General features: G+C 39.3%; 3 protein-coding genes across 4 annotated transcripts in view; 1 reads left to right on the top strand and 2 right to left on the bottom strand.

Moving 5' to 3' along the window:
* The window catches only part of LOC106935171 (fibrillin-1-like), a 72,718-nt gene extending 70,476 nt beyond the window's left edge, over positions 1–2,242 (top strand). For both annotated transcript variants that reach the window (XM_015015512.1, XM_015015513.1), the window contains 3 exons: positions 38–269; positions 349–532; positions 687–2,242. In XM_015015512.1, the coding sequence (XP_014870998.1) occupies positions 38–269; positions 349–532; positions 687–1,073 (803 nt within the window). In that variant the 3' untranslated portion in view covers positions 1,074–2,242. The remainder of the gene's footprint in view (positions 1–37; positions 270–348; positions 533–686) is intronic.
* Positions 2,243–2,609: 367 nt separating this feature from the next.
* On the bottom strand, positions 2,610–5,229 carry dut (deoxyuridine triphosphatase). Its single transcript, XM_015015514.1, has 7 exons — positions 5,015–5,229; positions 4,240–4,387; positions 3,964–4,055; positions 3,829–3,873; positions 3,661–3,735; positions 3,090–3,160; positions 2,610–2,753 (listed from the first exon to the last, which is right to left on the bottom strand). The coding sequence occupies exons 1-7, from the start codon at positions 5,127–5,129 to the stop codon at positions 2,697–2,699; spliced, it is 603 nt and encodes a 200-aa protein (XP_014871000.1). The 5' UTR covers positions 5,130–5,229; the 3' UTR covers positions 2,610–2,696.
* A 2,130-nt stretch (positions 5,230–7,359) lies between these two features.
* Positions 7,360–12,210, bottom strand: part of slc12a1 (solute carrier family 12 member 1) — a 19,310-nt gene continuing 14,459 nt past the window's right edge. Inside the window, exons 20-26 of the mRNA XM_015015508.1 lie at positions 10,308–10,433; positions 9,630–9,758; positions 8,426–8,537; positions 8,216–8,302; positions 7,965–8,100; positions 7,788–7,855; positions 7,360–7,687 (exon numbers count right to left, since the gene is read on the bottom strand). Coding sequence (XP_014870994.1) covers positions 7,552–7,687; positions 7,788–7,855; positions 7,965–8,100; positions 8,216–8,302; positions 8,426–8,537; positions 9,630–9,758; positions 10,308–10,433 — 794 coding nt within the window. The 3' untranslated portion in view covers positions 7,360–7,551. The remainder of the gene's footprint in view (positions 7,688–7,787; positions 7,856–7,964; positions 8,101–8,215; positions 8,303–8,425; positions 8,538–9,629; positions 9,759–10,307; positions 10,434–12,210) is intronic.

Below are 12,210 nucleotides of genomic sequence, written 5' to 3'. Positions count from 1 at the left end.
ATGTTTGTTTGCTTCCCACCAACTTCCTATGACCCAGATGAGAATGAGTGTCTGAACAGCCAGATCTGTGGGGGAGCGTCATGCCACAACACCCTGGGGAGCTTCCGCTGCCTCTGTCCCACCGGCTTCAACTACGAGCAGTCCACCGGAGGCTGCGCAGACGTCAACGAGTGCTCCACCAGCCACAACCCGTGCAAGTTTGGCTGCTCTAACACAGACGGGGGCTACCTCTGCGGATGCCCGCCTGGATACTACCGCGCTGGACAAGGGTACAATTTGAGGCATTCAGAAAAATAAAAAGCGGCCGCCGTGTTTTCAGTTTGACTGACCGCTTTGATTCCGCTTCAGGCACTGTGTCACAGGTCTTGGCTTCACGAGTGGCAGTGTGAGTGGCGGACAGGGAGGTGAGGAGGATGACAACTCGCTCTCTCCAGAAGCCTGCTACGAGTGTAAGGTAAACGGGTACCCGAAGAAAGGACGCAAACGTCGCAGTGTCAACACGACGCACGATGGCGCTGGGGAAGACATGCAGGTAATTTGTCTGAGAGACTGGAAAACTTGTGGAGGATAATCAGTTCAAAAACTTCGACTGGGGCAGCATGTTTAATCTAGTGTTGGTAGTCAGTCAGTTGTCGAATTCAGTTTGTGTCTAGATGTATAAAAAAAGTTTTGCTTTAACTCTTCAGCTCACCGAGGACAACGCAGTAAGCCTGGCCAGCATGGACATCGAAAGCACGCTCCAGTTGCACCTGAACGTCAGCGACCTCAGCAACCGCGAGCACATCCTGGAGTTCACCCCGGCCTTGTCCGCGCTCAGCGACCACGTGCGCTACAGCATCGACAACGGGAACGAAGAAGGCCTCTTCAAAATCAACCAGAGGGACGGAGTCAGCTACCTGCATTTGAATAAGAAGAAGGTCCTCCCGCCGGGGGTGTACGACCTTCAAATCAGCAGCGCCCCTCTGTACAGGAAGAAAGAGCTGGCCGAGCTGGAGGACCAACACGATAAAGACTACCTCACAGGACAGCTGGGAGATGTACTGAAGATGAGGGTGCAGCTCATCCTGCATTAACCATCACCAGACTGAGAGGGGCAGATGTTGCTGGCAGCTGCCAATCCAGCGTCATGCTCACACTGCCCTAAAGGCCAAACAATTGAGACTCTGAATAAGTAGCTAGGGGCAACTAGGGGCTCGCCACCAAAGAGACAAAGTGGGAAGGGGGGATTCTGACACCATTTGATCACCAAAGATGATTCTACATATCATAGATACAGACTCTATGAAAGGAATAGCAGCTAAGTGAGGAAATGTTCGCTTGAAGTCTAAGGAAACACATCTCCAGCTGTGTTTAGAGCACTATCGAGAGTGTGAATAGGTTTTTATTTTACTGTTAAATGTCATATGATGATATGTGGAATCAGATGCCACTTGGAGGGGCATGCGGGCTGCAGAAAGCTATTTCATTAACTCAACTTGGTCGAAAGAGAAGAATGGGTTGAGTCACAATAGTCCGATATCAATTTATTTCCTCCCCTCGAGAAGTTATAGGGAATGTCTTCTTCCCCAGACGCTGAAAGATGAAAATGGTTGGAAAAAAAAAAAAAATGTTTTTAGGAGAGGGAAGGAACCCACTGTGGACTATTGAGATGTAACCACATCTGAGCTTGAATGAATCCTACTGCCTATTTAAACTTTGCTTTCCCATCTTTCCCACTGATCCAATAATCCGTATCCGTATTGGTGCTAACACATCTACATAGACTTCTGAATGCACTGCACTACGAATCCAAGACCTTAGTAGTCAAATACGATCCCGACGGTCATTCTGAAGATTTCGTGTCCTTGCCGCTGCAACAACTAGCATCAAAGCTTGTCCGCTCTCTTCTGTGTATGTAAATTGTGTTTATACTGTAATAATCAGTGCCACTTTTAATCTATAAAGCATTTGTAAACTATAGGAAGCCCCTGGAATAGAGGGGGTCATAATGGTGCTTATAATGACCAACTACTTCCTTTGTAAACAGTGTATACAGACATGCAGTACACACACACACACACACACACCACATTTTGATGATGCCAAACCTGGGCCTTCATGATTATGCACTGAGGTCTCTGTGGCCACACGTTCTCTCACAAGTAAAATCAGTGCTGCATTGTTACAGACCAGCCGGTTCTCTGTTCACATCAGTGAGGGTTTAGCTGTAAATCCACACAATAAAAACATATTTTTTTGTGTATGCATGTGGTTTTATTTCCTCCTCCCCCTCTTTCATCTGGATCAAAATAACAAGCAGATACAACAGGCGAGCCACGCCGCTCCTCCTCTGCAGTTGTTTGATCAAAGTGAGGAACATTTCGGCCCGTGGAAGTCAGATTAAGTCAAATAGCCGGATGCGATACGCCAAAGTATCTCACACTTTCACCCCATGTTGGAGAAAAACTGCACTTGGCAAAGGAATGTGATTTGAAGCAGAAGTTTGAATTCTTGTCTACTACTGCCCCCTTGTGAAGGTTTGGAAGACTTTCGCCATGTGGAGCGTTGATGAATGAAATAACACGAATGCAATGAACTGAAATTAGTAAAAAATAAAAAATAGACTTTTATGTATGAAAAAAAGTAGCTTTATTAGCACCTATTTTTATTACCATATAAGAACAACTTATTGCTAATACAGTAACATGATGGAGCCCTCAGTTGCGTCCAGTAGATCCAAAGCCTCCAGCACCACGAACAGTTTCATCGAGAGTCTGGGAGGAAAAAATTGAGCAAATTAAACAAGCCGAATAAAAATTACTTAGCTTACTTGTGTATATGTAGACAATTTGGAAATGTATGTGCAAGAATGTTTAAAAACCTAGAAAATTTCTTTGTAAAAGTGATGCTATTAAACAATTTCTGATCAATGCATATAGCCGTTTTTTTTTCCCAGTGCACCATCAAGAAGCAAAGGGTTAAAGCTGTAACCAGACTGAACATTCCCCTTTTGTTTTCAGTTCATACCTTGCATTAGTTCAAGTTTAGACAAACTGGAAATGCCTGAAAGGCAGGAGTGTAAATGAAAGTCAAAAATGGTCGCAGTTTACCTCTTCCTCCACCAGATCTGGGTAGCAGATTTTCTCACACACCAGCTGAGCAACTCTGTCACCCTTTTTCACTGTGAAGAGCAACATGAGACAATGATTAACTTGGACGATAGCGTGTCCTTTTATGTCATTCAGCACAGTAAGCTCTGCACCTTATCAATTTCCTGGTTGGTGGGGAAAAAAACTGACTTAAAACAAAGTTATTGTGTTGTTGGACATTTGGGAAGTTACTTTATATAAACAGCATGCTTCTAAGGATAAAAACTTTTAGTACAGATGTGAATTAAGTGAAAGGCACAGTGATCTGGGCAAAAAAAATTATTTGTAATAAAGTCCACATTCATTTTACATTAACATTTTAGATAACATTAAATCTAATTTACAAAAAGAGTGATTGAATATTCTAGCTTTTAGATCAAATGGAAAAACTCGCCACAAGGGCAAACATTTCAGGCTGTTGCCACTGTATTCCACCAGGGGGCACAACATTTATTTGATCCAATAATGACATCAAGTATCTGTCATTTGAGGGGACCTTTTCCTATGCCTAAATACCAACGACAGAACTCACCTTCAAATGTTTCTTTGCCAAAGTTGAAGAGCACGACTCCTACATTACCCCGGTAATCTTCATCTACAACACCAGCTGTGAACACAAACACACACACAAGCAGTCGAAATGCATAAATGCATGATCTGATTATGCGAATCAGAGGCACACATTTCTGCTCAGACTCACCACCAACATCGATGAAGTGTTTAGCTGCCAGTCCAGATCTTGGTGCTGAAAGGGAGAAATAGAAAAAAGCTTGAATTCACATGAGCCAAACAGGAAGAGTGACTGAGGAGCACAAGCCGCATGTCAGAAACTCACCAACTCTGCCATAACAGCCATGAGGAACAGCAATCTGGATGTCTGTCTTCACAATCGCCTTATTCAGGGGACCAATGGAGTAATCATAAGCACTGTTGCGTCAAATGAAAAGCAATGCAGTTATCCTTAAAGAAAGCATTAAAGCAGCTTCACACACGGTTCAATAGAACAGGCACAGAAGACTGTGTATTCTGTTCAAGCAATGTACAACATCTTGAATTAAAAATAGCTGCAAAGAAAACACAACAGCTCCACAGCGAAAAAATGAAAACCAACCTGTAGAGATCATATCCTGCTGCTTTTGCAGAACCTCGTGTAGGTGTTGTGGCATGCTCCGAAAGTTTAGAAAATCTAAGCACGTATTTTTCATCTTCAGGCTTTGTTTCTGTTCTTGCTCTCTTGGATGGAGATACTGCAGACACATCTGTAACATCCAGAACAGGCATGATGGCAATGTGATCCCAGTATACGACTGACAACAATTTAATCTGACTAAAACAACTACGTGTTTGCAAAATTAACGCTAAAAACTACAGTTTTCTACTATGACCTGCTTCCCTAGTTTTAAGCGGAGCCTGGTTTTCCCGCGTTTTCTCGCCTCCACACGTCACGACCGCATACGTCACAAAACGGAAACAGAATTATACAACACAAAGTGCTAACTTTTCACCTTTATTATCTCGAATAACCTGCTATAATACAAAACCACATAGTCCTAAATTGGGCAAGAAGTAAAAATAAAAATATGATTAAATCAGAACGAAGCTTTGTTGCCATAGCAACTATAGATGACGCTAAAGATTCTCGCGACAGTTACAAGTGTAAACAAACTAAACCTTAAAGCTGCATTAACTTTTTGAGTAAAACGAAGCCATTTAGGATTTGTAGATGTGCTTCACGTTAATGACATACTAGAATCAAACAAAGAAGGTGGCGAACACACTGTATGGGCATAATATGTACTGTGACATGAGACAAAAACCAAAGCTTGTCAATTACAAAATGCTAGGTAGGCTAGCTAAGCTAACGCTGCATTTTCCATCTTGCTTGCCTTTGTTTTGAGAGAGCATCTGCGTGTGAAACTGTCTTTCAAAGGAACCCGGAGCAGTTTTGAACACCGATAAGACTCCCAGGAGGTCCTTGAGTCTGACCCGTATTCCTTTCATTTTTCGTTTCCCTTTAGCAGCTCACATCAGCTCAGATCCTGTTAGACGAGTAATACTCCTCCTACCTCTTTCCCTTCCAGAGCACGCAACCAAAAGAGGCGTTTGCGTAGTAGTAAAGAACAGAGACATAAAGCTCACTGACCTAAACGCGCTAAAATGTATAAATATTTGTGTCAATTCACCGTGGATTTCTATTTTGGAGATATATCATTTCCATGCACAACATTTTCTCTTATTCAATATGCGCATATGGCCAGTTTTATATGAAGTTGAACGTTTTCTTGCTTGAATTAAGATGCCACATTTTCCAAGGCTCTTTTTTAAAAGCACACCAGTTTTTTTAAGGAGATTTTCAGATTTACTTCTATATTCTACTTCTAAGATGGGAAAATATATGTATTCCTCATAACATGTTGGTCTGTGTCATAATAGGAATATATTTGCAGATGTGTATAGGCAGTACTACAAAAATATACAATATCTTGTGAAGGTATTTATACTCAGAACTTTTTGGACATTATGTCATGTCACATCCACACAGTATGCTATATTGAGGTTTTATTTGACATATCAACACATGCAGTGCACACTTATGTGGAAAGAAACTGGTGGTTTGAAATATGTCAACAAATCTGAAAAGTTTGTGCTATTTTACCATTCTTCTTTGCAAAGTAATTCGAACTCAGTCAGATTGGATGGAGACAAATTTCCAAATGAATTTAGAACTGGGCATTCCATTTGCTTTAGATCTAAATCAATCTATATATCCTTCAGCCATTATTGCTGACCATAATGAAAAACATGTTTATCAACACAGATAATTGTTTCCCTGTCTTGATGATGATCAGTAATGTGCAGTACTAGTTGTACATAATCTTTTCATTTTTTTAGAAGACAGATCAACCGATAGTGTAAGATGTTCAAAGTTCGTAATATTAGTTTATAGACACACACTCATTCATAGGTTCACAGCTTTATCCCTGTCCTGTTTGCAGTGTTTCTTGGTCTTCATTATGCTAATTGTTCTCAAAATTACCTCAGAGGCCTCTCCAGAACAGCTGGATTTAAACTGAAAACAAATTAAAGACAGATGGACTCCATTTACTATTTAGGTGACTTCTGAATACAATTACAGGTTTTTTTCCTCGTTTCTAATCTGTACACTACTGTGTGCTCATAGCACATCCAATCCTTTTAAGATACACTTAACTTTGTGGTTTTTTGAAAAAGAATATGGGAAAATAATTTTGATATATAATCACTTAAAAAAAAAACACAGGCATGAAAAAAAAAAACAAAACAGAAAAAATCAAGTTTTTCATATTTTCTTTATTTCAAACAATCGCACTTATTTAAATATAATCACAAAATGATGAGTAAAAATACAAAAAAAAAAGATATTTAATAGTGCCTTTGAATCACTCAGTTTTCTTCACGCAAAAGAAATGTGACGTGATAAAATTAAAACGCTGAATTAAATTTAGGTGGAATGGGTAAACAACATGATGCAGTTTTAACTTTAAGAATATTAAAAGTAACTAGCACTAACAATGTACAAAAAAGAATTAAAGCAGTACTACTACAGTGAAGAAAGTACTAATATTAAAGTAGCCAGTTTCATAGCTTATTAACAACCTCGTCCTGTCTTATCTCTCTCACTGACTTTCTTTGCCATGACTCTCCTATTCGATACCTTCGTTCCTCTGACTGTAACTTCCTGACCCCCATCACAACCAAACATCGTACTCTGGGGCGTCGAGCCTTTTCTGCCGCCACTCCACCCTTCTGGAACGGTCTTCTTCAAAACACCAGGAAGTCAGATTCCTCACCTACCTGCAAATCATTACTGTTGAACCTGGCATAACCATCATAATCCCCTTCTCAATTTCCAGCTATTTGTTTTATGTCGTTTGTATTTTTCTTGTGAGGCATCTTTGAGTGTAAGAAAAAGTGCTATGTAAGTTATCATTATTATTATTATTATTGGTAATTATTAAAGCTTTTTTGACTTCAAAAAATATGCACTACAATATCCTATTTACATTTATATTACAGTGACAGTCACTCGGTTTAAGCACTCCAGCAGCGTCTTGTGTGTGCTGGTTCTGTCTTCTCTCTCTTATAATAAAAAAATGGGTGCATTTCTTAGTACCCACTCCAAATCAAGCAGTTTACATAGCTAGTTGTATTGTCTAAAGCACACTGTCTAAATCCTACTTTCTTGGCCTTCTTTTAAATCTGTTGTGTTTTCTTTGTTTAGTTTCCAAAATTGATAATCAGAGCATAAATATATGACTGATGTGGGTCTGGAAGACAGTCTCGCTCATGCACCTGTATCCTATATGAATATGTAGTTAAAAGTATTGCCTTTGTAATCCCCCTTCCAGCAACATTGTTCTTCGGTGTTTGGCCTTTAAGGTGCTCACGAGTAGAAAGTAAGAACACTCTTGTGGTTGCCCCTGACGAGCATGATGGGTGGGAGGTCCTTTGTCAAGATGTCCAGCCAGGCCATGTAGAGAAAATCAGAGATGGATCCCTTACGAGCGATGGGCAGGCTCCTGCAGAGGGTTAACCGTACAGAAAAACGGTAAATTACATCAACTTTTGGAGTGGAGTAAACAGCTGGATATCATCTGGCCTCCTGACACTTATACTTACAAAACAATCAGATTGGCCGATTTGGAATGTTCCTGAAGGAGCTCGTTCAGTCGTACCTGGAGGTGCGTCTGTAAAAGAGAAGAAGATACGTTGTTTTTTTTATTTTTTTTATATTTTTTTTAATTAATCAAATTCCATTGAATCACCAGGAAGGAACCGTAATAAATTATTCCTCACCTTCTCTTCAAAGCTGCTGAGCTCTGCATCAGTGATTTTCCAGGGATACTCCTTCTGGATACCCGCAGCCTGATCCCTGCCTTTAGACCCCTCATGCAGACGGAACGGCTCAATCATGTCTTCTAGTTTCTTTATGCTGGACGAACGGCAGACAAGAGGGTGAGCTGACTTTCATAATGTGTGGATGACTAAGCTTTTAAACTTGACTGTAACCGTCGTACCACTGCACCCGGCAGAAAGCAGCTACTCACTTGTCATTGCGGGGTTTGATGTGGATGTCGTCGACGACGGTGATGTCACTGCACTTTATTCTGAATTTGTGCAACAGAGACCTCATCCTGCAAACCAAATCACCAAGCAAACAGATTCAGCTTTATTCAAACACATGCTGTTATTTCTGTCATCTTTATGTTCATGTGATACATTTTCACTGATATTGCCACATGAGTTTGTTTACTCACTCCTGCTTGTCTATCTCAGTTCGTCCAGGCTGCCCTGCAATAAAGATCCTGAGTTTACAGTCTTTCCACTTCTTCCTGGTGGTGAGGATGTAGGGGAGCAACAGCGTCAGACCTGAGAGAAGGAAACGCAAGTAGGTTGTAGGACACTTGAATTGAAAACAAGTTATTATTTTCCAAGCATGTGACTTTTTTCCCTTTGTCCATTGATACTGGTTTATGACATAGTTTTAAGACCATAAAACACATGTAAGGTGTTTTTTTTTCTTTTTATCATCTTTGCCTCCAAGAAAAAGGGATTAATGATGAAGGCCATTCCCATTTCCTAGGATTACCTCGAACCATCCTTTTCCAGCTATTCCTTGGCATTGTATAGACTGTGTAAAAAGTTAACAATCTTTCAGCAGACGTTATTCTGTGCTGACCACAAAAGAACAACAATTTTATATCCAAGGTAAGTTAATGAAAAATCTATGTGCTTTCTAAAAGGATACAGATTGTTGGCACAGTGCAGCTAATATACCGACAAGTTTCAAAATGATAAATGCTAAAATCAACAAACCTGAAACATATTGAGTAGTCTTACTGCAACTTTGCTTAAATAATTCAGAAAATGTAATATACCTCCAGCATTTATTCTGTAATAATACCACATTACATAAGATTATGCATTTAGCCAGTGCTTCTCAAGCTTTCTATAAATGCGTCTTTTCTAAATATTACATTTTAGGAATACTACCGCACCATCAAAACACTTTGAAATGACACTACAAAAAAAGATTGGAATTTGTTTGTTATGCTTTGTGTCCCCCCACAAAAACAGAATGTTGTCACTGCTTAGAAACATGGAACTGAAGATTAGGAAGGATGTCTATTTGTCTGAAATTGAATTAAGCCCAAAAATGCAAAAGATGTAGGAAGTAAAAGCCAAAACTGCTAAAACAGAAGCATACAAATATTCCTCATATAGAAATATTCACTTTTGCTTTTTAACTTTTCCAAACAGTTGATAATTTTAATATTTGCTTTCTTTTTTTTTTTTTTTTTTACACAATACTTTATTTTTTATATCATTTTATTGACTAAGAGTGACTTTTTGCCTTTTTTTCTCCTTTTGCTTTCAGGGAGGATCTGATCTGAAGTCTGCCCTGATGAATCCATCACACTCTGTGAGAAATGTACCAACCAGAAGGGAAGTGACTCTTACCTCCGTCATCAAACAGCCACCACACGTCAATGGTGCCTTTAGGCTGTTTCTTTTTAAATTGACCACTGGCCTCCACCAGCTTCTCGTTCATTTTGGCAACCTGAGGAGGCGGCGGTCCACACACCGACACTGAGAGAGAGAGAGAGAGAAAAGACACAGGAAATGAGATTCAGTAAGTATAAAGGTACCAGTGGGACATTTGAGGTGGACCCGTCATTAATAGACTGACACAAAGTTCTCTCCGGGGAATGTAGATGGTATACCAACGAGTTTCACTGTCTTTCCATTATGTAGCTCACTGTTGGATGATGCAGAGACATAGATTGATAGAATGGGAGGCTGCAGGTAGCCTCTCCTGTCTGGCTTAAAGGACTGCTCTTAAGAGATGCTTCTTAAAGTGGAACGAATGGGAGCATATTATTGGATTACACCCACAGAAATGTCTTTAGTAGGAGCAGCTGATTCAATTACACCTTAATAGGAATGTGGGGGAAAAGTTCCACAGAAAACGATGCGAGTCATTGACTTAATTTGTTAAATGTATGTTATTTTATTCTTTGATTCAGTGGGAATGTGTCGAAGAAAGTTTTCACGCGCACTTAAAAACCTTAAATGGATGTGTCCTCCGCTTTAAGTAGCATGGGTTTGTCCGTGCCTATAGGTCATGCAGGTACATACCTCTAGTTGTGAGCACTTGCTGAGATGAATGCCTGGACTTCCTGAAGAGTCCCTTTGTTTTCCCCCCGTTTGGCATCATCTCATTATCCAGGGCCCGCTGCTCCTTCGCTGCCTTCAGCATTTCCTCTGAAAGGCACAATCAGGTAACCGATCAGATGCAGAGAGTACTTGTATCATTAATCAGAGTTACCCAGAAAAGAAAGAAGGTACTTTTATTTAAATTTAGTGCCTTCGGGGATTATTCAGCTTTTTATTGGTAAGTTGAATTCTGCTTCCATTCTGAGTCATTTTAGCTAGAAATAATGGAATTGCTGCTTCAAAGAAGTATATGAATAACAGCCGTACGGATGAAATGTAATCTTTACAAGTTCCATTAAAAGCCATCTCTTTTTCTCAGAAGGGAAGGAAAGGGAAGGTCATGGCTGATCTGATTGTAGTTTCATAATAGGGAGCCTATATTTCTGCTACTGGTCTGGTGAAATGAGCAACTTTAACAGAGCATTTTACAGGTCATAAAGTTAATATATATCTTAATATTCACTTTTTCCACGAAAGTACAAACAAACTTTACAATACTATAAAGACTGAATTAGTAGAAAGGGGAATTTGTTGTTGATTGCCCAATTATTGGTGAATACAGGATATATAACACAAGATAAAAGTACATGAAAACAGCTCTTTTATGCACTTTTGTTAATATTTTTTCATCGCATCTTTTAATTTTTGATGTAAAAATGCTTTCATAAGTTTACACCCAAACATGTTTACATTTTCAAATGTCATCTGAGAGTTCCTCTGAAATATATGTATTTCTTTGGACAGTTTCCTGATTTACGTTTTGCTGGGTGATTGGTAACAGATTACTATATTCATTGCCAAGCGGAAATTTCTGTGCACCTGAAGAAACTCCCCCCCCCAGCAAAACAGGTAACCTGTAATTGCTTTATGGCATCATTGCAAGTTATTTATTTTATCTGAAACAGTCTGGCCACTGTAGATATTCTGTAATCTGCAGATCAAAGTCCGTAACCATGATGAAAAGCATGATGAAAAGATTAACTTTCATATTACGTCAACTACAATTCCTCTTTTATTTTAAACAATATATAAAAATTTGTAGAATTCAGCTTTAGGATTAGCTATTTTTTTTACTTTTTCTTTACTATATTTTATTATTTTATTTTGTACCTTAACAATCTCAGAGATCCAAAAAGACTTGAAATATTTTTTTTAATGAATCAAAGAGCAACATATTTGTTTCCCTGAGTCTCCAGTAGATAAATTATTTCTCCCAACAACTTTGTGTAAAAATCTATCAATGTTTCAAAAGCGACCAAAACACCTCTTTCTATCATTGTTCCTCAAACTCAAATTTGCTATGTTGAAAAGTTTTAATTTATTTCTATTGGATTGCGGAGAGAAACTGTGCTGCAAATCGTAGCAGCAGGTAAATAACCATTAGCTTGTCAAATAATCCTACATCTAGCCAGTATTATTAGTGAAAACCTCTTAAACTGTGTAATTGTTGTGGCATTCACTGGTCTTTTACAAAGTGAAGCACACCGCTAGTTTAACATGCCCATCTGTTTGTATTATTGTTGCCTGCACGAAATATGTGGTATTGGATGATAGAGCTAACTTTGCTACTATGGTAGCAAAGTTGTATTTTTTGGTCAAATTTACAAAGCAAAAGCTCCACAGTAATAGCAACCTTAGGTCAAGGTAATTGCAGAACCTTGACCTAAAAGATTTGCTTGTGAACTTGAATATTGAAATGCCGTATCATGAATCACACAGTAACTTCATGCTGACCTTCTTCTTCTACAAGGTGCGACACATCCAGTCCCTGGTTCATCCTCAGCACCAGTGACCCATAATCAAAGTTAAATGCATCGCTGTCATG

The sequence above is a fragment of the Poecilia latipinna genome, unplaced genomic scaffold (assembly GCF_001443285.1).
Source record: "Poecilia latipinna isolate Pla-1442-1.1 unplaced genomic scaffold, P_latipinna-1.0 Scaffold1922, whole genome shotgun sequence".
NCBI classification, from domain to species: Eukaryota; Metazoa; Chordata; class Actinopteri; order Cyprinodontiformes; family Poeciliidae; genus Poecilia; species Poecilia latipinna.
This window is presented reverse-complemented; position numbering and strand designations above follow the sequence as displayed.

Coding starts and splice junctions, on each gene's coding strand:
- dut (XM_015015514.1), bottom strand. CDS start 5,129: ATGAAAGGAATACGGGTCAGACTCAAGGACCTCCTGGGAGTCTTATCG. Junction 3,874..3,963: donor TGGCTGTTATGGCAGAGTTG/GTGAGTTTCTGA, acceptor TCTCCCTTTCAG/CACCAAGATCTGGACTGGCA. Junction 3,161..3,660: donor TGGCAAAGAAACATTTGAAG/GTGAGTTCTGTC, acceptor TGCTCTTCACAG/TGAAAAAGGGTGACAGAGTT.